The sequence below is a fragment of the Callorhinchus milii genome, unplaced genomic scaffold, assembly GCF_018977255.1.
Source record: "Callorhinchus milii isolate IMCB2004 unplaced genomic scaffold, IMCB_Cmil_1.0 Scaffold3, whole genome shotgun sequence".
Lineage (NCBI taxonomy): Eukaryota > Metazoa > Chordata > Chondrichthyes > Chimaeriformes > Callorhinchidae > Callorhinchus > Callorhinchus milii.
In genome coordinates this window covers 43603940-43629172 of record NW_024704744.1, presented here as the reverse complement: position 1 = coordinate 43629172, position 25233 = coordinate 43603940, and the positions used below count along the sequence as shown (strand labels likewise).

The 25233-nt window shown below is 38.6% G+C and overlaps 1 protein-coding gene across 12 annotated transcripts in view; it reads left to right on the top strand.

Moving 5' to 3' along the window:
- The window catches only part of eya4 (EYA transcriptional coactivator and phosphatase 4), a 209906-nt gene that overhangs the window by 133824 nt on the left and 50849 nt on the right, over window positions 1–25233 (top strand). For 10 of the 12 annotated variants that reach the window (XM_007903513.2, XM_042332967.1, XM_042332968.1 and 7 more), the window contains 6 exons: window positions 3245–3337; window positions 19491–19557; window positions 20215–20357; window positions 20780–20902; window positions 24204–24286; window positions 24866–25043. In XM_007903513.2, coding sequence (XP_007901704.1) covers window positions 3245–3337; window positions 19491–19557; window positions 20215–20357; window positions 20780–20902; window positions 24204–24286; window positions 24866–25043 — 687 coding nt within the window. The remainder of the gene's footprint in view (window positions 1–3244; window positions 3338–19490; window positions 19558–20214; window positions 20358–20779; window positions 20903–24203; window positions 24287–24865; window positions 25044–25233) is intronic. The other 2 variants (XM_042332969.1, XM_042332970.1) reach the window with 2 other exon arrangements.

Below are 25233 nucleotides of genomic sequence, written 5' to 3'. Positions count from 1 at the left end.
TGGGTTCAAGCCCACATCGGGTCTTGGAACTCGTATTGTCTTAAGTTGACACTCTATTGTTGGAGGTGCCATCCTTCGGGTGAAATGTTAAACTGAGGCCCCGTTTGCTTGTTCAAGTAGACGTTAAAGATCCCAAGGTGCTATGTGAAAAGGGAAAGGAGTTTCTCCCAGTATCCTGGCCAAATATAATTGGTCATTCACTTAATGGCTGTTTGTGGGATGTTGTTGTATTTAAATTAGCTGCAGCATTAACCCGCAAAAAACACAGTCACTCCACTTTACAGTATAGTCTGTAAAACGTTTCGGGATGTTCTCCCAGCATGAAAGATGCTATATCAAATTTAAGGCTTATTATTAATAGACTTCCTAACCACCCTTTTTGTTTCCCTTCTATACTTTTTTATACTTTTCTTTCATATTATCAATCCTATGTTTTTCATATGTCAATTTTTAAGGTTCATTTTTGATCTAATTTCTCTATTCTTCCATGGAACGCTAGCAATTGAGTTACCCACTTTATGTTTTGTAACAATGTGTTTTAACCTATAACCTATCCACCTTTAAATATTTCTCACTGCTGAAATGTTGTTTTATTTGCCACAATTTCCGTATAATTAATCTGGGCTAGATCCCTTTTTATCTCGCTCAGTGAACTCTGCTGTTTTCCAGTAGAGTGCCCTTAAACTTGTCTTTCCCTTTTCCTTATTTATTCTTATATTGCACCTGTTTTTGGTGTGATTTGCTATTTCCCAAATATTTACCCACTTTCAGATTGCCCATTTGTCCCACTTCATTAACTTTTATTAGGATAGTAGAAAAACAACTTTGCTCGGAAATCATTCTGATCTTGGTCTATGATGTTCAGCTAAAATCTAATAATATTACATGGGGAAAGTTTCCGCTTCATATTGCCTGAACACCTTAAAAGAGAGTCAGAACATTTATCTATCACAGAATCTCCAATAAAATTTGTAAGGTAAGATGATGCTTGGTTTACATTTGTGACAAACCCGATGTTGTTGCTTAGACTTATTTTCCAGTACAGTATTTTATTTTAGACAGCAATGTCAAACAAGATATGCATAGATTTGATGATGTGATCATGCTAAATAGACCCATAACCTGGAGTGTGGAAACTTGAGTTCAAATGAAGAAGCACTGGTGCTCAGAAGATTGGGTGGTAAGGCCTATACATTCTCATATGACATTATTACCTTAAGCAGAGCTACCTGTAAACATCAACATGGTACTAGTATACATATAGTAACCTCTGAAATATGGAAAACCACCAGCAGGCAGTGGCCCAGCACTGAAATATGAGCCAGAAGAAATTTTAAATAAATAAATACAGAGGTCACTTTCCCTCCACCACTGCAATTGCAGTAAATTGACATGGCTGGAACGAGCCATTGTAAAGTACATGAATTATTTTTTAAAAGTTTTTAATGGGCACAGTAGTGGCAAAGTTTTTATATTTTTTACTGGGAGTCTGTGGTGACCCAATTATCATAATCCACCCATCACCCCTCAAGTGAGTCACCGGCAAGAAGTATTTTTTTTTGCTGGGCAAAGGCAGTCTCACTGGTCGAAAAGTTGGCTATTTTCCTTCCCTTAGGCTTGCACAGTAACAACTGAACTGAAGCAAATGAAAAGTCATGGTAATGATGTTGCTTCATATTTTCATTCCCTCTTAATGGAACATTGCAGCACTGGTAACAAATTGCATTTAAAAGTCAGCATTTCTTCGGTCAATTTGAGATAACTTTCTGATATAACTGCAGTATCTTATGAGAATTTAGCCAGCCATGCTCCTAGCCTTAAACTCCACCTACAATAACATGAGGATGTTCCTGTGACATCTCAGGGCGCATTGTGAAATTGGAAAGAACATTGAAATTTGTGTATAAATATAAAATATTTAGTGAACAATAGTGGAATATCCGATTTAAATGCAAGGTTTATTATCCCATTTATTCCAGTCATGAGGATTTCTATGTAGCTCATGAGTTATCAGCTGGTCACTTATGGAATGTTATCTCATTGATGGTGTATTCCATTTGTACCATTTTATAAAAATGTTGTTCTGTTTCTGGCTTTATTGAGTTGGTATCTGAATACCTTTACTGTACCAAATGGTGGCGGAGCTTTTAATGAAGAATCTGTTTATACACAACTAATATAGTAACACAGCACTCAGATGTTTTGGTCTCTTGACACATCTCTTGGCTAAGTCTTGTAAATTGCATGCAAGTGTTTCCCAATCTTTCTTTTTTAACTTACTAAACCTGTCCCATTGGCATTTATATCTAACACTGATTGGTTTACAAGTTTTCAGCGTGTGTTGACTTTGCTAATACATAGAGAAATAGAAGTTTGCGATTCAGTTTATTGTTGTCTTTAGTGCCATACATATTTAATTAACTTGTCTGGTTCTACAGTGTTATAATAGCACAGCAATAGATGGTTGTTTGCTAAATCCAGTCCCCAGTCAAGGTCTCATAGCTTTAAATAGCAAATACATGATGGGCAGTGATGATTTACGAAAAGTAAACCACTGAGTGGCATCACTCGCCTGATGTTACAAGAATTTTATTTTTAGTGGTTCCATCACTATCTGTTGTGTGTTCTATTTATACATAAACAATAATGGATACCTGGGGGTAAGTTACAAGGTTGCAATCTAATCAAGGGTTTGCATGATATCCTAAACTGCAAGAGCAGAGCTTAAGTGGTTTAAAAACATCATCTGAAACCCTAGATTAGATCACCGTCTGGAAATTGCTATCTGCAATCTGTTATTTTGTACAAGATACACTGTTTGCATTTTATTTTAAGTTACAAAATGACAACTTCTGTTTCTTACCATTGTCAGGAGAATTCTAGTGACTTGGACCTGTGCACTTCCATGAAGATATTAACCACATTTTGATGTAATTACTGCAGCATTGCCATAGGGAATCATTTGCAGTAAAATATAAGGAATTTCTATATACAGCAGATACTGTATTATCTTACGTTTTATAAAGATCCAGACTCTCTTTAACAAAAAAAGTTTCTGTTTTGAGGCAGAACCACTCTGTGATGAGTTAATGTGGTGGTGAGCTCAGGGACCTGTTGTTCCAGTACTGGTAGCATGCTAACCATAAACCATATGGCCTTAAACCAATGCTGGAGCTACTTAGTGTACAAATCAGTATGAAAAACTAGGGCTTAAATCTTTTTTTGTACTTGTTCTTCTATGTAGTGTCTCTTCTTGCAGTCAAAACAGAGCCAATGAACAGCAGTGACACTGCCACAACAACAGGAGATGGATCACTTGACAGTTACACTGGGTCAGGTAAGGCATTGGCCACATAGCTCAACATAGAGTACAGACATAAATGTCCCGACCTTGTTGACTGATGGCAAAGGAAGAACTCAGCTGGGTAGATTAATGTTTATTGCGGCTCTTCATTGGCATCATGGTACTAGGGGACAAATGGGCTCTCTCTGGCCAGCAAACCGCTAGGGTATTATTGTATGAGGATCACATTTGCATGGTATTAGTGAGGAAATTGGGCTCTCTGGCCAAATAGCCACTATATATTATTAAATAGGGAACATATAGGGAATAAGGAAAAGTTGGGCATGTTTCCTTACTCCACACTCCTCTGTTTACCTAGCAGTAAGTAGGAACCCGTTTTTTAGTTGATTGGCGGATTGCTTTTCAGGGGGGTAATAATTTTTTCAAAAAAATAAATAATAATAATAAATTGGTCACTCAATCCACAACTGTTTGTGGGACACTGCTGTGCGCAATTAGCTGCCATATTTCGCCCACAAAATAAAGAGTCAATTCACTTTACAGTATATTCTGTGAAATGCTTTGAGATGTCTCGAAGATGTGATAAGGCGCTATATCAAATGCAAGGATTATTATATTTATAGTAGAATAGTTATTTTGTTTTCTTTTAAGTAGCACTTCCTTGTTTTTCATTTGTTTCTTCAGAAAATCACATTGGCTTAAATCTTTTTTTACTTTCATACAAGTGGTGTCCAGCACGGCTTGAAAAGAAAAGAAAAGGTGTAGGGGGGCAGCTATTCATTCATTGAATTCTTACTATAAGAGCCATTTTTTATTTAATTGCTATCAATTTATTATGAGTTTTTACCCTCCACCCATGCTTTACACTAATTTAAAAGTGTGCTCTCCCTATTAGCATCAGGTTCTAACAGACAACTGGTGAAATGCCATTTACTTCTCAGTACTCACAGGGTTAATGTCTGTTGTAATGACTGGCCAGTAGTAACCACCTGCTCCTGATTTACTGCAGCAATATTAAACCCAACTTTAAGATAGTTTCTGAAATGTATTTAAATTACTTTTTGGGGGTTCCCCCCCTAACCCCCGAGGAATGGCTAAAAACTTAAGATGGTTGGGCCAGAACATAGCTGTTCAATTGCTTCATGTTCAAAAGATAAGATTCCAGTTTATTTTTAAAATGGGGAAAAAAAACATCTGGTCCAAGTGTTCCACCATGGAGTCAAACCACCCATCTAACCCATTATTACAGGTACAAAATGAATTTACTCAGAACAAAATAGCTCAGAATGTACAACGCCATATTGGTTGTGCTTGTAGTTTCTCCTGGGTTAGGGTTCTTGTTCCCCCTCCCCCAATAAAATATACTATATTTATTACTGTTATGCAATGATCAGATTAGATTGGCCATTGGAGAAAGAGGAATTGGGATTTGGGGAAGCAGTAATTTGTCTACTTCAATTTTGCCCTCTGCATTCCAACAAAGTCAGCATCTTGGCACCTGAGGGGAAGGAGCATTATGCATCAGCCATAATGGGCAAAACAAAGCATTTCTTAGTGCTAATAAGATGCTTCAAACAAATGTGGTAAACTGGCCAGCTGCATTGAATCGCGGGAAACGGTAGTCTTAATCTGTCAATGCATGCGTAGAAGAACTTCATTTTCCGCAATTCAAAGCGTTTCCTATACTTGCTGGTAAATGTCTATGTGGTGACAGGTCAAAACTCACTGAATCGCGGGAAACATCGTCTTCACCCATCATCGCATGTGCACTAACCACCTTCAGTGACAAAGTATCACATGCTCAGTGTAGATTATTGATTGGATTTTATATGATTTATCCAAGTTGGCCTGCAACTCGGTGTTCAAATAAATCATTAAATGTTATGGTCCCGACTGATACAACTTATGTAAGTTTTACTGTAGTTGCCAAGAGTTGTACCAGAGCATGACACATTACATAATATATAATGCCATAATAATAAAATATTACAGTATGAATACATACTTAAACAAGGACAAATATGCACTCAGGAATGCTTAATTTTGAGCAAAATGCTTTGATTCAGTCACATATAATTTGCTCTATATTACAAGTAGTATATTACAAGTCCCATCTGTTTTTCCTGTCCGGAGCTACTTTCTTCAGACCCTTTAGACAGTCTGTCTTTGTAACTGTATAAATAATATACATTCCTATTCTGGACAGCCATTTTATATACTTCCATGCTACATCTCCCCAGTCTGGGCAGAAAATTTCCCATAGATTCTGATCTTGATCCATTCATTTGAAATATATTATCATCAACAAGATTGCAGATTAGTTTGGATGGGCTCTTCGGTCCATCTGAACTCATCTTTCCAGAATACCCAGCCTACCGTCTTCCCACCACAGCATCAAGTTGCTTTTTAAATGAGTCCAGTGCCCTGACCTTAACCACCTTTCCTGACTAGCTGTTAACACAAAGGTTTGGCAAACCTTTACCTTTAAGAACAAAATGAACCATGGAATGAGAACAAGCTGTTTAGCCCATCAAGCCTGCTGATTTCCAATACCTTATACTCTTTCTCCCTAACCCCCAAAAACAAAGAATCAAACTCCAGACTATGTATCTACGCTAATTTTTTCTTTATTCAGCTTTGACCTGTTGGAATCCATAGATGGCACTTTTGTGTTCTACGGAATATTTGGCCATCTCATTCTGTAATCTTTTGTAGCCTTCAGCAGTGTTCCTAATATTTATTCAGCTGTGTTTTTTAAAAGAAGTTCAGTGACATAATGCTAGCCATTGGAATCTTAGAATAAAGTCTCATAATCTCCAATCTCCCTTGAGGCTTGTTAATTTTATACTCTATCTTCTGGTTCTGTAGTCACAGTTGACAAATTAAGATTCAGAAACTGCATGTTGCAATGAATAAATCTATTCCAATGTTCTGATGTGGGTGCTACAGATCGCAACAGATATTTTATTTTATCAGGAGGTCTATTTGCATCATTGTATTTCAATTAAAATTCCAACATTGTAAGATGTGCCTGGGCATTTATATTTTCTAACAGTGACTCAATATTTGTTTTCCTTCTCTAATAATGAAATGGTAACAATTTTTAGTTCTATTTAGCATTCAACTTTAAGGCTTACTGCATGTGCAACAACAACAACAACAATGTACATTTATATTGTGCCTTTCATATCAGAGGAACATCTCAAAGTACTTCACAGAGCTGACTAGCAGCCGAGCTACAGGTAAGTTGAATGAGTAGGTTTGGGGCAGGGGTAATGATGATCAAAAGCACAATCAAAGAAGTGGGTCTTGAAGTGGGTTTTAAAAGTGGAGATAGAGGGGGCAAGGCGGAGGGGCTCCAGAATGGAATTCCAAAGATTAGAGGCAGAATGGCTGAAAGCTCGCCTGTCAATGGTAGGGCAGATTGGGTGGAAGACATGAAGAAGGTCATAGTTGGCTTAACAGGAAGTGGCCAAGTTGGTAGAGTTGTGGAGGTTGCAGAGGTAGAGTGGGATGAGGCTGCAGAGGGTATCGAGTGTGAGGATGAGGATCTTGAATTTGATCTGCGGAAGGATGGAGTGTCAGTGGAATCGAGTGAGGACGGGTGTGATGGAGCTCACAGAGCTTGCTACAAGAGAGGACTCTGTTTGCCGAATTCTGGATGGACTGTACAGCTTGTTTGGGGAGGAGCTGTGGAATCCCATCAGGCAGGTTTTTAAATGATCAAGTCTGGATGTGATGAAGACATGAATAAGGGTCTGAGCAAAGGTAGCAGCAGAAGCAGTCAATATTGTGGAGGTGAGTGAAAGCTGAGCGAGATATAGAATTTATCATATTTATTCCACTGCCTTTTCCATCCTGTGCATGGTTGTAGCCCTATAGAGTAATGCCAGGTATTCAGTCATAGACAAATGTCAGGAAGTAGATCAGCCATCAATAGAATCAATCGGGCATTAATATTGAGGTTGGTAAACATCAACTATTTACACATTTTTCGATTGGAATTCAAGAGCTTTTTGCGAGTAGATTCGGTAGATAATATCATATTCTACTGCCTGATATATTATTTATCCATTTGTTTTGAAGTTCCATTTTTAGAGAGTTTCATGTCATCAAAGATGATTTTCTTTATAATAAATAGAAGACGCCTCTTCTTCTCTGCCCTCCATTTGTGAAGGTACTTGCCTGCTTTTTTTGCTCTAATTGAGCGTGGGTCCAAGGATTTTGGGTGCTCTCCAGTATCTTACCCAAGTGAACCTTGACAATGAGTGTCAGCAGACTATTTGATCCTGGAGGCATCATAGTCAGGCCTGCTCCAGCTTGCACCTCACATCCACACTAGTGAACCTCTAATAGTCAATGGAGGGCCCAATTTCAGAAGTGGGAACTGTGCCCAATTTTTCTCTCTCTAACATGTGGAGCTGATGCCAACTTAGTGACATTATATCAGCTAAATCAACACAGACTGAAACCTTTTTTCTGTGTCAGGCAACATGTCAGATAATCAGGAACATGTTAGCTTTTTTCTCCTAAGCCACAAGGAGCAATGGGCACATGATTCCTTTGTGATGCATTTTCTGGTTAGAGTTTATGTCAGTAGCATTTAGATCTGAGGTTTGTGGAGTGAAAATGACACCCTGTGACAGGGTGACAAGATTCGTTCAGGCTACATGAAGTGGATTTTGTACTCACAAGATTGGTTTGGATGAAGAAGGCCCCCTCAGTCCAACTGATCTCATCAGCAGCATCAAGCTGCTCATTAAATTCATCAAGGTGAGAGAAGTTGGCGCTCTTTCCCATTTTAGATACTCATTTATCAGTTTTGAGTACAATTAGATTCAGTCAGACTAAAGATAGCATCATCCTACCCCAGCATTGTACTTCTCACACATGGTCATCCTATGGCTACTCTCAGGCTTTTTTTTTAAATGCTAATAGCCCCACAGTTATTGGAAACTAGATTGAACCTTCTAAATTCCTTTGATATGCTAGGACATGGGGCTCCAACTGGTCGATCGCCGCTAGGTGGCGTCCCTCGCATGCTCAATAAAAACAAGAGCAGGAGCGATATTTACCACAGTTTAAACATTAAAGTTTATATTTGTACTTCAAGATGCATGAAATACTTCATTCATCTGGCTTTGTTTTCAATTTGACTCAATAACTTCCCAGTTCTATCTCTCAAACCTGTTGCCTTTTTGGTCATGCACGAGAGCGCCACCTAGCGGTGATCGATTGGAGACCCCTATTCTAGCACTATTGGATTGCAACAACAACAACTTGCATTTATATAGTGCCCCTCACATTGGGTAGAATCCCAGAGCGCTTCACAGTGGCGGAGCACGACTCTGAGCCGGGCGGAGAGGAGGTGACCGTAGGAACAGCCAAATAGGAAGGTCTACAGGCGCGACCTGAAAATCGGGAAGGAAGGGGCAAAGCGGAGAGAGATAGATTACAACAGAAGAGACCTCCATACCAGCACTTAGAGCTGGACTAAACCCTTGTGGAGTGGTTTTAATTTTCTTTTAATAGAATTTTTGGCCTAAAAGATGTATTAACACCCCTCAAATTATAACAATCCTTGCGTTTGATATAGTGCCTTATCATGTCATTGAGATATCTCAAAGCACTTCACAGAATATATTATAAAGTGGATAGACTGATTTTGTAGGCAAAACATGGCATTATTTTGACAGACAATCAGTGCCAAAGATTGGATGTATAGTTGGTTAACAATCAGCCTTTAAATGAGCATAAAATGAGGCAGTTCAGTTTCATTCATTATTAGGATGTAGAAATCATTAACACCACACATGTCCCATTCATCTTCTTCAGCTCCATTGTGACTAAGCATATTCCAAAACATCCCAATCTAAAAATTGCCCTATTGAATTATTCTCCTGAAGCAACATCTCTGCAACCATTTAGATTAATAGGATTTTTATTCAGTCAAGTTTCCACATTTCTGTTATTAATCAAATCTGGTAATGTGACCCATTAAATAAATGAAGTGTTTTAAGTATCCAAGAATTTACCCATAAACACAAAACTCTGCACCATGTGTTGATACGTTGTGGAGAATCACTGGCTCTCCATCCCGCAGAGTTTAGATCCTTGTCCTCATGTTTAAAGCCCTCCACGGTCTTGGCCCTCCCTACCTCTGCCACCTACTAAAACCTTATCAACCTGCCTATTCTCTGCGTTTGGTGGATACGGTGAAAATTCCTTTAAAAATTGGTCACTTCAATCCACGACTGTTTGTGGGACATTGCTGTGTGCAATTGGCTGACGTGTTTTGCCCACAAAATATACAGTCAATTCACTTTACACTATATTCTGTGAAGCACTTTGAAACGTCTCGAAGACATGATAAGGTGATATATCAAATGCAAGGATTATTATTCTTATTATTGTTATATACTGGCCTACTCCATGTCCCCTGCCTGCCCCACCATCAGTAGTCCGGCCTTCAGCTTTTCTGCCACCACCCTCTGGAACTCTATCCCGGAGTCCCTTCGACTCGCCCCATCCCTTGACTCTTCCAAGACCAGTCTCAAGACCTTCCTCTTTGACTGTGCCTTCAGTCATCTTCCCACCTTCGGGCAATCCTTAACTGTCCAGCGCCTTGAGACGTCCTCCCGACATAAAAGGCTCTATACAAATGCTATTTGTTATTGTTAGTTTTGCTAAATAATTGGGTCTAATTGGTGATATTTGCAAATAGGATTTGATGCATTATTGACATCCTCCAGTTTGTGAATATAAAATCCAACACAAAATTACATTTGTAAAGCACCTTTCACGTCAGGAAGACGTCCCAAGGCGCTGAACAGTCAGCGAGTATTGGAGGCTGTTTTTAATGGGCGAGATTTGAAGAATGGTTAATTGTGAATCCCAAATGCTAGCAAAGCTTGATTCGGCTTTCACAAGTCACAAATGGTCCTTTTGGGAATCTTTCAAATGAAATGATTTGCAATATTCACAAACAAGAAGTCGCAGTTTGTGAAGACAGATTAGATCCTGGTGTTTCACTGAATTTCGACTTAGAAAGAAAACAGTTTTTTCAATTAAAAAACAACAAACTTAATGAATGGCATTGATTTGTATCATGGTTGCAGATATTCATTGCACTCCTAACATTGTACCTTAGTCTTTAACCTCAGAACAGCAGCTCCCACTGTATCTTTACGTAACTTCCATCCTCCACCACACTAATTTTTTTTGTCAATTAGTCCTGTATTGCAGCCTGTTTTCCTCAGTGGATTTGCCTCCACAAGGAGGTTAAGAGGTCCAGCTCATAATGATTGTCTGTTGCTTGTGATGGTCGTACATGGAATGAACTTCAGCAGTTTCAATCCAATTCTCAATGGCAGTGGATTGTAGATTGAGCCTACTTCACACCATTCAGATATGTCTTTCACCCATCAGTCGAATTGAAAATCACACTCAGATCACCAAAGTGAAAGGACAGAATTGTGTTTGACTGCCTGATACAATTTAATGAAATAAGAAAGCCCTATTCAAAAGTCTCCCTTTGTTGGAACAAGCAAATGGTAAATAATTAATAAATATATTTGAGGATTGATAATCTGAACATCTGAAATGTCCTCTTTTCTGGAAATAAATATTCAGTACTTTACTTCTTGCAATTAAGCTGACCTTATCATTCAGGAAAGTCAAAATCTGCTTGTTACTAAAAGCCTAAGAATAGGTTTGAACTGATAGAGAACCATTGTCAAACTCTAACTGAATATTGTTTCACTTTACCTTAGAGCATTTTTTGTGCATCAGAGCTGCTGTTGTGAAACAGGGAGAATTATGGGGTTTATAAGTATTCAGTGCATTGCAGACTCCTGGTTATATATTGAGTCATTATGATCACAGTCAATAATGAAATATTACAAGGAGTTTTGAATTAAACCGACACTCTAGAGTGCGCCCACATTTATATTAATGGCTCCTGTGGTCTATTAGAGACAGTACCCTGAGCGGATTGCAGTCAGCAACTTAAAATATGTAAGTGTAAATGTGTGAGAGAAAATCGCAGTCACCAGCTGAGAACAACTTTAAAGAACTGTAATAGTAAAATGTTAAATATACCACCAAATGTTAAACAGAATTAATGGGGTCTAAATTGCGAGATTCACAAAAGGATTGTAAATAGCGAATCTGGAACCCCACACAGAGACTGATCTCATCCTGAGACGGCAGTCCAAACATCAAAACTCAACTTGGTGTCTGAGCTGTGTTCCAGAGGTGCACATCGAAGCGTTTTCAGGATATGCTATTTAAAAATCATTTTGCAATGTTGCACTATAGACTCCAATAACGAGCTTGAAGGCTTTATTATTCACACCAGCATTTTGGGGGAAAGATGAGGAGCTCTGGTGTACATCTCATTCATTATTGCCTAGTTATACTGCAAAGCCGGTCTGTGAATTCCCCCAGCTGCAGGAAGCTCTCCATCTGTATCAGACAGTTGTTGCTTTTCAGCCCAATTGCCATGATTTTTAATGAGATTTAAATGAGTTGATTCGGGTCAGTCCGTGGAGAGATTAGTCAGCGTGGGTTCCACTGTAAACAAAATGGAAACTGTAAATGGAGAAGTAGATAAGTAAATGCCTTCAACCTGGCTAAACTGTTGCACATTGTGCAACAGTTTCATAACGGTTTCATATTTGTACAGCACAGTGGGAAGCTTACTCAACAAAATTTAAATCCTGAATTGTGCTACTGGGATAAGTGAGCATAAGGTCTTAATCTATGTTTTCTAAGCTTTGAAATCTAGCCTTTGTAGCCTGGGTAAAAAAAAATTTCAACAGAGTGCTGAGAGGTTCCTTTTTATATAATACTGTACTGTACTACTTCTTGTTATGAGTAATTAATTACACATATATATAATTGTTACACAGGCAGTTATTTCTAGAAATGCACACCCCATAAAATTAGGAATTAGATACATTGGGGTAACTTGCAAGTTATTAAACGGATTCTTTTTAAATCTTGGTGCAATTTTTTGACATCCATCAAAGTATATGTATGGACATTGAAGATTTTTTGTGCAATCACAGTTGTCATTCAAATAAACTTGAAATCAACATATTCCTAATAGCAAAACAAATAACTTAAATATCATACTGTGTTCTTTGAAGTGCAAATATGATGGATTAGGAGAGAGCGATTCCTGTGTTGCATAACGTGCTACTTTAATCTTTAGAATGGAGAATGAATAGCAGATGTGATAATAAAGAGACCCTGTATCCTTGCCCAGTCTGGTCTTTCGCTGATGGGATTGGTTCAGCACTCTAGAGTTTGTGTGCAGAATACATCTATCTTAGTCATGTCAGATGGCTGGAAGAAAAAGCTACTATTCACAATTTTGGAAATGATCCAGTTAGGATCTGGTTTACTACCACTTTCTGGAGAGGGCAGAACCTAATACTAAAGTCCTGCCCCAAACCATAATCTGAGCCTGATTAGCCCTGTACAGCATTGTGATAGTTAAGATTTGCTCCTCGCTTATCATACACAAGCTTAGTGTTCAATCCAGTCCCAGGGTTTATTTATTTTGCTTGAGTTCTGATGTGAATGGATTGGTCCTGGGTACGCCATGGTCTCGCAGTAGGACACTTCCAGTGCTAGTTTCTGCTTTGCATTTACAATGATACACGAGCAGTTTTTCTGACCGAGAAGTTAATATGCAGACTTGCACAAGCTATTAATACAGTATATGAAGCTCTCCCAAATCATTTACAAAGGTAATAATTTACTTTAGTCAGCTTTGCGATGGATAAGGAAGTAATTCAAGCACTTCTATAACCAATTTTAGTTGGTATTCTGCTGATTTGCCTCTATTACACTGACTCAGTGATTTTATATTCTTCTGATACTTTTTTTATTTGTTTCAATTCTTCATTGATATATGATAATTAGATTTAAAGAGGTAGACATACCTCATTTCAGTAGTACCATACCTTAAAGTAGAAATACCAGGTTGATGTCTTGTGTGAAAGGTCTCCAAAGGTATAATGAGCAATGAGCGATGACTACATTGTGTACATTTTTCCCAGATTTGTGAAACTGCAATTCTAATACTTTGCCTCACTTGATCCTCCTCTTCCAGAATATCCACCCTACTTGCCTTCCAACTCCAGCATCAAGTTTTTCCCAAATGAGTCCAGCGACCTGGCCTCACTGGTAACCAAATCCAGCTGTTGATTACCCTTTGTGTAAAGAAGTATGTTCTGGTGCTTGTCCTAAAATTGCCTTTCATAACCCTGAACCTGTCCTCTCTTCCCTTGTTGTGGATTTACTTTCTCAATCCCACTTAGTATCTTGCATACCTCTGTAACCTACCCTTTGAGATATCTCTTTTCATGGTTGAAGAGTCCTAGTGTATCCAGTTAGTCCTTAAAGCTCTCACACTGATGATCAGCCAGGTCCATCTGCAGGTAGTCTTTACTTTGGCCATGGAATACTATTTAACGTGCAAGAGAGCCAATCAAAAAGCCTGAAAAAAAGCGAGAGGACCTGGGTTTGATTCCTAGGCAGGGTGAAACGTTGGAAAAGTTTCTTTACTCCATAGTTACTTAGTCGATTGGCAGATCGCTTTTCCGGGGGTAATAGTCCATCATTTCACGACTGTTTGTGGAATAATGCTGTGCGCAATTGGCTGCCACGTTTCACCCACCAAATATACAGTCAATTCATTTGACACTATATTCTGTGAAGCGCTTTGAGACGTCTCAAAGATGTGATTAGGCATTATATCAAATGCAAGGATTATTATTATAATATTAAGTGCTCTGTGATGCTACCCTGCATGAGGGGCGCTATAAATAAATGCAAGTTGTTGTTGTATTGTTGAATGTACGTTGTTGCTGTGCTAGCTGACTTTCATCAGTTTCCTGTTTACATTTCACCTTTACGTGTTTACACCTGAACATGAGCTATCCAGAAGACAATATCCCTCTAAACAATGTCACATCCTCCAGGTGCCAGGGAACTACCACTCCAACCAGTGGACACTCCCTAAACACCCACTGGTCTGACTGCATCAATTCAAAAAAAGTGTTACAATTGCCATGTACAAGTCACCTGGTTACAGCTTTCTTCTTATTCCCCTAACACCATTAGTCTGCTGCAAGTTGTTGAAATCAATGCTTTTTGGAGGAATCTTCTGATTATTAACTGGTGGGATCGTAGTTACCTTTGTGCTGAAATACTTTCTTCAGGTGGGGATTCCTTATAATGATACTCTCCCCAATACGTCTCTTTCAGTTAGTGTTTTTATACCGGACGTTGATAATAACCAATCTTTGATCATTACCGAATTTTACTATAATAGTTTTCTACCATTAAAGGTGTGGTAAATTAGAAAAATTAGAAAAAACTATCAATTTTGAACACAGGCCCTGTTTTTTGTTCTCCATACTGAAAATCAGGTTTATGATTTAAATAATAATATTTGAATAGCTTTTAAAAAAANGTGTTTCAAAGTTGGCTGTATTTTGCATTTCGCTTTAACAAGCTTCTGGGATATGGTTTTACGCGCCAGGCTCTCCATTATCATAACTGTTACTTGTCAATGCCTTTTAAGTAAGCCATCTGACACGTAGGAATTGTACAACAACAGCAACTTGCACTTATATAGTGCCCTTCACGCAGGATAGCTTCTCAGAGCACTGCACAGTAGATAGTTTGTGAATATGCCTCTCGGAGACTTACTTACAACAGTAAATACAGTTGAAGATTGTAGCATTACTTCATTTGTGAGGTCTCCAATAAGTGGTTCAATATATGTATTTTAGTCTTTGTATATTAGTGTTATGTCTATATTTAATTCAGTTCAGGAAGTGCAAACTTTTAGTATCCATATTAGACGTAAATGTCTATACCAAGAGAAGTGGTATCAGTATTGGGACCACTGCTGTTTTTGGTTTATATAAATGACCTGGACTCGGATATAGAGAGTACAATTTCCAAGTTTGCAGATGATATTAAGCTAGGAAAAGTAGTAAACAGTGAGGAGGATAGTAGCGGACTGCAAGAAGATATAGACAGACTGGTAACACGGGCAGACACGTGGCAGATGAAGTTTAATGTGGAGAAATACAAAGTGATGCATTTTGGGAGGAAGAATGAGGAGAGGCAATATAAGCTGATGGTACAATCTTAAAGGCAGTGAAGGAACAGAGAGACCTGAGGGTTCATATAAGTAAATCTTTGAAGGTGGCAGGACAGGTAGATAAAGCTGTTAAAAAAGCATATGGGATACTAGGCTTTCTAATTAGGGGCATAGAATACAAAAGTCAGGAAGTTATAATGAACCATTATAAAACACTGGTTAGAAGTCAGCTAGAGTACTGCGTTCAGTTCTGGGCACCGCACTTTAGGAAGGACGTCAAGGCATTGGAAAGGGTGCAAAGGAGATTTACCAGGATGGTACCAAGAATGAGGAACTTCAGTTATGAGGAGAAGTTAGAGAAGCGAGGATTATTCTCCTTGGAGTAGAGAAGGTTAAGAGGAGACTTACTAGATATTTTCAAAATTATGAGAGGATTCGATAGGGTGAACAAGGAGAAACTACTTCCACCGGTGAGTGGGTCGGTAACCCAAGGACACCGATTTAAAATAGTTATTAAAAGAAACAGAGAGGAGGTGAGGAGAAATTTTTTCACACAGCGAGTTGTTCGGATCTGGAATGCATTGCCTGAAAGGGTGGTGGAACCCGATTCGATAATAGCTTTTAAGAGAGAAGTAGATAATTATTTGGGGAGGACAAGTTAGCACGGCTATGGGGAGAGAGTGAGGGAGTGGGATTGAATTGGATAGCTCTTTTCAAAGAGCCAGCACAGACAGGATGGGCCGAATGTCCTTCTTCTGTGCTGTATAAATCTATGATTCTATGAAGTGGTAAGTGCATTGCCCACTTTGGCCTTCACACTCTCCTGAGCCACAGGTTCCTCTGTACTGAGCAGGCACTTCCTCCTTGTCCTCTGTTCCAAGATATCAATGGTGATCAAAGGAAAGGAGTTTACTTAATTAATTTTGAGCTACACATGAAGTAAAATACCAGATGTCAAAGGTTCTATAAGAATTGTGACTCCTATCATTGCTGTGTTGAAATAATTATAGGTTGAAGTAACTTGCACATATATTATTCCAATGTGTATTATATAGTGCTTATCCCTAAGGTCTGGGACTGCAATGTCAGAAGCAATGGATATGAATTTGAAAAAGTAATGTAACACTGGAACAGAGCTATGATGTGAAAATATTCCCACCACATCAATGACAACCAATTGTAGACATTATTGGCTTTAGTGCATATATTTTGGAATTTCATGAGTTGCTTCCAAAGCATGTCCACAGCTCATGTAGAGAATGTACATGTCTGCAATAAACATTTTCATCTGTTCATCACTGATGCAAAATGGAGGAAATTCATTTTTAAATAATAGTAATAATATTATAATAATCTTGTGTTTGATATAGCACCTTTCACATGATGAGGATGTTCCAAAGCGCTCTACAGGATTTACCATGAAGTGGAGTGACTTTGTATTTTTTGGCGAACATGACAGCCCAATTGCGCACAGCAATATCCCATAAACTGTGAATGACCAATTTTATTTGGGAATTGTTGGCCAAGACACTGGGAGAAACTCACTTCATTTTCCGTGTTCTTTTACATCCATCTGAACAGGCAGATGGGACCTCAGTTTAACGTCTCCTCCAACGGACAGCACCTCTGACAATGCACCACATCCCCAGCACTGCATTGGAGTGTCAGCTTACACTATGTGAGTTCAAGTCCTGATGTGGGGCTTGAACCCATTATCTTCGAACTTAGAGGCGAGAGTGCTGACAAAAGGTTTGGGCTGGATTCCATTCTCCCATCCCTTGCCATTTTTTTTATTTTATATAATGTGCACAAAGCCCCCTTTTTCCTACCTTTTCAGTGCTAGTCAGGAGCAAGAGCCACTGACAGTAGAAGTCACATTGGAAGTAAATTTCCCATTTTATTTCAATGTCATTCTCACCAGCTCCCAGTATGTAACTGCTGCTTTAGGACATTGCAGGGTTGTAAACGTTTAGTTCAGTAATGAACTCGTAAAGCTGCTGAATATTTTGTATCCATGTATGTATTATTCAAGATAAACAATGTGCAGTAAATAAGCATAACTCACTAATACTGAAATTACATGTCTCTTAAGTTAACATGGCTAGGGTGTCTTTCATTTCTTTAGGACATGTCTGTATTAAGGAGCAGGTTGATGGACAAGAGAAACTGTTTGCAAACATTTTAGATTTAGAAAAGTACAGAAATATGTCCTATACTGCTAGCCAGTGTTTCTATTTGTTATTAACTTTTCATTTTATGGATTGATTACGTAACCTTATCAGTGCAGAGGAAATGAAACATTTGAAGTTTATATTTCCTTATTTCTTGTGCATGGAATGAAACATTTACCATTTCTGTCATGAATCCTGAACTAGGAAATGGCTAGTGCTTCCTGTTCCAATCAGAAACTGAGCAAAAATAAGAATTCACCGGGTTTAAATGTACGATAATGTTTATATTTATATCGGTATTGAATAACGCACAGAGGGTGAGGGGAAATTCCAAATTGAACCCTTCACAATATTCAATCCATTCCTGAGAGTTCTTACTTTAATAAAGAACAAATAGGTAATATTTTACATTGTTCAGCTGAGTCTCATATGGACCCAGTTAGCAGTGATTTGTTATCATCGTACAGTATAATAAATTCCAAAGCTCTTCATTTGGCACAAATGAGAAGATTACTGATCTCAGTATGTACACATTAATTTAATTGGTCAGCTAAAGTTCTTCAATCATTTCCCAGATCTCTTGAAAGATACTATTAAGTGAAGCAAGTTAAGCCATTCTTTTAAAAAAAATTCGATGAATAGTTTAGGCATTTGTTTTTTTTTAGAAAGAGTTCCGAATTTTCTAAACATCATAAGTTGCTTTTGTAAATTGACAATTGATCACGGTCAAGCAATAACCATATAAGATTTCTGAGAATCCACCGGATTGTTACCCACACTGAAAATTATGTATTAGTGATTTTCAGAAAGTTTTATGTTAAGAAAATTGGCTTTAATTTGAAGCATTTCTTAACGAGATTCCTTAATGAGGAATTTGAGTCACAAAAAGCAGAGCTCCTTCAGGTATCCAGAAATATGTCACATCAATCCATGGCAATTCCACTCTAATATAGTCTACTTCCAGAGCAGCATTCCCATGGGTTGATGGGAATTCTATAGAAATGTTGATTAAAAATATTTATTGCATTCTACCCTTGCAGCAAAGGATTTTTTTCTTAAGAATTTATTGGATTTCTGTGGAAACTGAATGTAAATAAATCTGATGGCAAAATGTGCATTTTGCAATTTTGAAACTTGTTTTATGATGCTATTTTCTGCCATGCTATAAACGGTAGCAAACGGGTTTGAATACCACAAATTAGACTCCCATGACTACATAGAATAACTTATGCTTTATCATATAAATATTTCATTTGCAGTAGCTTCAAGTGTATATGAGATGTATGTAGATGAGACTGCCAGCAAAAAAAGTGTTTGTTTTTAACCAACACACAAAAAATAGAAGAACCGTGCTGATTGAACTGTATCATGTCATCTTTTAACTTTCACTTAAGTCAAACATCTGTTGCTAGCATTTACTTCTTTACTAACCTCTGTTTGCTGTTTTATTTTGTTGCTTGAGTGTTACTGAGGTCCTGAAAGAGTTAACGTATCCACTGGATGTATGATTGCATTATAAAAACTGACATGAAGTGAGGTTTTGAAATGAAGACTAAACTCACAGAGGTCAACGCTAACTTCTCATAACTCCTTACGCCGTTTGCATCTTGTGGTTTAGCAGGACTAATGTACCCAGTTAGCACTACATTAAATTAAATGTTCCAAACACCAATTTTTGTACACAACTTAATCTGCATTTGTTACAGTTCCTTTAACCATGTTAAATGTTATTTTCCGTGTTTCATGCATTTATTTTTGCAGATGTCAAATTGTTCAAATTTATTCTGTTGTCTCACACCTGCTTAATTTGAATTGGTGCCACAAAATCCCAAACCCATTTGTTCTGCTTGTCATTTAACGTTTCACTTGCCTTTTCTTTTTTCTGCAGTAATAACCAGTAGTGGCTACAGTCCAAGAGGAATACACCAATATTCACCACAGCTTTATCCTTCCAAGTAAGTGTGATGTTTCTAAGCCAACCGTAGGGCAAAAAAACAATTCACACATGTATATAGCATCTTCCATGTTGGGAGGACGTCTCAAAAGAGCTTCACGCAACTGACTGAGAACCTAAGCCAGGGCAGGGTAGGGGAAGGTGATGGAAAGGACAGTCCAAGTGAAAGGTTTTGAGACAGGCTTTAAAAGGTGGGGAGAGAAGCTACGAGACAGAAGGAGTTCCAGGGAGTGGGGGCAGAATGTCTGAAAGCTCACTCATCGATGGTGTGGTGTATCAGGCTGGGTACAGGAAGAAGCCCAATGTTAGCTGAGTACAGAGAGAACTTAGGGTGGGGGGTGGGGGGTGGGGGAAGGTTGGAAAAGCTTTCAGGAATTTACTCATATGTGGATGTTCTGTGGAAACTGAAGTGTGACTAATTCTGAAGCCAAATTTATTTATTATTGCTATAAAAGAGAGCAAAATAGGATTCGATTTCACTAGAATAATAAAACCAGCTATGATGCTCTTTATAATCAATTGATGCCGCTAAGTAATACCGCAGAAGTGTTCCAGGAAAAAATCATCAAGATGTTGCTGTTTGTGATTCTGCTGTTGCAAAATGCTTTAATCTTTTGTAGTGGACAGCTTGACATCATCGGCTTTCTCTTCTCCTTAGGCCATACCCACACATTCTTTCCACACCAGCAGCACAGTCAATGACTGCTTATGCTGGACAAACACAGTATTCAGGAATGCAGCAGCCGGCAGTTTATACTGCGTATTCTCAAACAGGCCAGCCCTATGGACTACCTGCTTATGGTGAGACACCCACTTCTGTAATGGTATATGAGCTATTTAATGTGTAAAATCATTTTAGTTGTAATCTATTATCGAGAGAAGAGAGAAATGGAGATCACAATCGCGTACAATAAATTTATATTTATGTGAATGAAAGCGCGGTTAAAGAGGAAAGTCTTGAGAAGGACCTTGAAAGAGGAGAGAGAGGGGGTGAGTCAGAGGAACTTCACATGGAGTCCCAGAGAAAGCCTGACTGCCAATGGCGAGTCAGGTAGGGCACGCCAATGGCTGCTGAGCGGAGGGAGCATTCGGCTGGGTTGGTACAGTTTGAGAAGGGTTGCATAGGTAGGGTGGGGCAAGGGTGTGGAGGGATTTAAAGGTGAGGAAGAGAATCTTGAACATGATGTGTGTTTTATTGGTTTATCTGATTGTGTTGCTTTCAGGAATCAAAACAGAGGGAGGACTACCACAAGCACAATCTGCATTGCAGACTGGGTGCCTTAGTTACAGCCCAGGGTTTAGCACACCTCAGCCAGGCCAAACACCATATTCCTATCAAATGCAAGGTTAGTGTGTGCCGTTTCCTTCATCAATGTGCCCTTGTCACATTGATTTGCTTTTTGGCTTCAGTCATGTTATTCCTTATTCCAAATGGAGAGATATTGATTTTTAATAGCAGTTACATTCTCCAATTTCAAGCTCTCAGAATGATAATGGAGAGATTTAAAGTGCTATTGTGCTGACAGAATCATTCTGTAGCCTGATCAATTCATTTTCTTATATTTCTATGGAAACATTCCATCTACAAACTCTTTGCTATCATCTTTCAGTTATTTCCTCAACTTTCATTTTTTTACAAGGAAACTATACAGGGTGACCAAAAAGTCATGATACCATTACAATGTCTAATCAGTCTTAAAGAAATTGTGTGTTTTTTTAGATAATATGGTAGTTGTCATGACTTTTTGGTCAACCTGTATATCCCTGGAATTAGAAAGAGATTCTCATTATTCCTTCCCCTGTGTACTCTCCCCACCCATCTGCAAAACACAAAAATATATTCTCTGATTTGAATCATGTTTATTGCTCTTGTCTCTGTTTCTGTTGCAATTACAGCAAATCTCCTCCTGTTCACATTGGAGCTCTGGAGCTCCCAAGGGTTGGCATGACATAGCTGCAGGAATTTATATTTACAAATCTTTTTGGAATCCTGTTGTGAATCCCACATTTTAAACCCCTGTGTCATAAATACTGTTGGGCCAATTTAGTCTTGTGTTCACATTTCTGACAGTTATGAATATTTTTCTTCTATGGGGCCACAGTTCCCAAACTTTACCCAATTGCTCGTTCCTCATGTGTAAACATTGACTGGGAGTGTCCTTTCTGATCTGGACAGCTTAACTATTTGCTGGATGAACTCCCTGAGTCAATCAATTACTAGTTAAGAATTTGTTCTTGAAATATGGCAGACACTAGTAGAAAATAATATTTGTTATGCCACCAGTTAGACTTGTAAGTCTCAGTGATGGTCCCATCAACATTGGACATGATAATAAACAAATTCTAACATTTGTAATTTGGAAATCTGTTACAGTAATTCTGCCCAAAACAGGAATCAATTCTGTAATATACAATTCTCAAACATTTCTTGTGTATTTTTAACTCTGTAATTAAACCTTATTTATACTTATTGTTGCTTTGAAGAGTTTCACTGTTAAATAATAATGCTTCTTCTGACAGCTTGCCTCCATGTGAAACTGCTTCAAACATGTCAAAGCCCAGTAAGAAGCAAAATGTTTAGTACAGACTGGAAGACGCTGATGGTTGTTCAATTCACCTAATTGTTAGTGTTTAGTATTTCTATCACTATTATGGAACAGAGTAGCAATAAGCTGTGCAAATCAGAAGCTCAAATTCTGGTCTGAGCCAGCGCAGCAGTAGAGGTGCTACATTTGGTCTCAGCACTTTGTGGATTATGGAGGAGAAAATCAGCCATGGTTCCTGCTCCTGACTGTTATCCCGAGCTCCCTGCTGGAAATTGCGAATGTGTGGACTCAGCTGTCCACTGCTGTCCAATCCTGGGCTGGTGGGTATTGAATAGCCGCTTAAGTACTGTGAGGAGGGATGGCTGGTATCCAAGACACAGCGCTATTAGCAAAACCATCAGCACTTTCAGAAGAGGAGGAACAATTTTTTTTAACCTCGGCTAAAGTTTGAAAATTTCAGCTGCCAAAATGAGCCTGAGATGTGATTAAAATGTTTTGGTGTAAGAAAGAAGTTTATTTTAGTCTTGTATATAAAACAATATTACTGGCAGCCCTATTACTCCATTCTTTCGCAGTAGTTACATTTGGACCAGAACTTCCATCCAGAACTAATGAGCTCTGGGACTGTTGAACCAGAGTTGCATTATTTTGCCCTAAGTTTAGTCTCTTGCAAATTTGAAGTGTTAGGGAATTGTTGAAAGACGAGAGAAGCCAAGCCATTGTGGTTGTAAATCTAAAAGATATTTTATTAAATTTTCCAATTCCAGCTGAAGACTTAGGTGTGATATTGTGAACTTGAGCTACAAGAGATGCCCTGATAGATTTCATGCTCAGCATAGAAATAAAAAGTACACTGAAACAGATTTTCTTTAAGAAAAATTCAAAATTGGCATCTTGTTGATTTCAGTTTCTTTGGAGTTATGGTCCCAAAACTCGACTAATTTTTAATTAACATTAAATACCCAAAATACAGTATATCCTAATTCTGATCACTGTTCAGTTGGTGGCACATACAAGAGAATAACCTACTTAAACTGCTACCCAATTGCATCAGATAGGTTGTTGAGCACTAACTGTTGAATTGCACATAAGTTGACTGCACAGTAGTTTCTTGCACCAATCAGTAAAACTAGTTCATTGTGCTGCCTCCTAGCAAACCTGAGAGTAAAGAGTCTGAAACAAAACCAAAGCCTGACTCATTGTCAAATTCCTTGGGGTTTCCTCTTCTGACCACAGCAGCTCATTCTGGGGATGCTGCCATTCCAGGGTGGCAGTAAATGGAGGCTCTCTGGCACCTGAACCCTTCCTGTCTTGTGTGTCGCTGTGATTGGTTTTAATGCAAATGCCACTGTGCACTGCTGGAAGCTATTTAAAAAACATTCTCAGCATTGGAGGGAAACAGCATTGGTATTTCTGCAAACCTTGTTTGACACAGAAGAACTGCCACCCAGAAGTTTTTTTAATGTTAACGTGTTCCTAGCTTTTCAGTTACGCTAAGAATGTTCCCTTAAAAGTTATTATGTGAGCCATTGGACTGCTCAAGGAAGTTTTAAGGAGAGAATTTTGAGTGTAAGCTAAATTAATTCCTACTGTCCATTTCCAATGAGGCAGTGCACTTGATTTCTGGGAGAAACCAGCTCCTTCAACTGGTTGGGGGGAAAAATTTCACTGCAATTTTCTTCAAGATCACAAACCAAGCTCACCTTACACTGTTCATTTAGTGTTGATCTGGTGCTATTGCTGCACCAAATCAACACAAAATACATTATATGAAGAGAGAGTGAGAGAACATTTGGTAGTGATTTTCAAATAATTTTAACACTGCAAAGTCATATGAGTTCCAAGACTGAGAGTAAGGTTGTACCAGGATTACTTGATGTCTAGATCATTACACATTATGCTGTCCTTTTCCTGATGTATAGAAGTGTGGATTCGATTTTTGTCCCTTTTATTCTTTTCTGTGGTCTTTTGGGAGATGTCTTTAACCTATTACACAGATAGGCTATTACGCTTAGTACTTACACCTACAGCACTTACTGTGACAAATGGAAGTCTATGAGACGTTCAAGATTTCTAAATGTGCTGCTTCTTTTGATTATAGGTTCTAGTTTCACACCATCATCGGGCATTTATGCAAGCAGCAATTCAGTCTCCAACTCAACAAACTTCAACAGTTCCCAGCAGGTATGCACTTTTTTTCTCTCCCTAATTTTCTTCAGGATCTCTGTTCTTCTGAAGGGTCTGCCCTGTGTAACAGTGGGATAACCATCATCACCACTCTGCCCTCACATAAAAAGCTGTTGTTCATGCATGAGCCTGGACAGTGAGTGTCAGCAGTCTGTTATACTGCAGAATCCTCAAAGCCCAGCAAACACCTGCCCTCAACCAGGGAAAAATTCAACCCATGTTTAGACTCAGGCTGAATTACCATCCCCTGCCCCTGCCACATACACAGCTCCAGTAGGGGGGCACAGCACTAATCAGGACTGGGAACACTGGCTGATCTTTCTTCCCACCTCTCCCTATCCAAGGGGATGCTGTTTTGTATTTTTATCCAATATAATCTCAGTTTGGTGGGAAACATTTTCTTCTGGTTAATGCGTCATGTATCCATGCAGAGCATGATTTGGCTTAACTGAAGTTCTTTCATGACTTCCAGCAATGTTGCAGCACCTGCATTGATATATGACCGCACAGTGTTAAGCAAATAATTACAGGTGAAATCCAGAAGGTGTTGCTTAAAGCTGCCTGTTGCTGTTTTAGGATTACCCTTCCTACACTGCATTTGGCCAAAACCAATATGCACAGTATTATCCAGCCTCAACATACGGCACATACATGACCTCAAATGATACTGATGGCACCTCTTCGTCATCAACAACATATCAGCTGCAGGAACCTCCCACTATCACAAGTCAACCAGCCACAGATCTACCTGGAGGTAATGAGCTTCCTTTTCCTCTGTAACTCTATAGTCAGGAATTCCACCCGAGTCTAGATTTAATCTTTTTATGAGGCAATTTAGAGCATCCACATTTTGACAAATTGTTGAATCAGTCTTAACTCGGAATTCTATTTTCTCTAGTTTTAAAATAACTTACAGAAAACCGGCTTCAGAAAGAAGGCTGTAT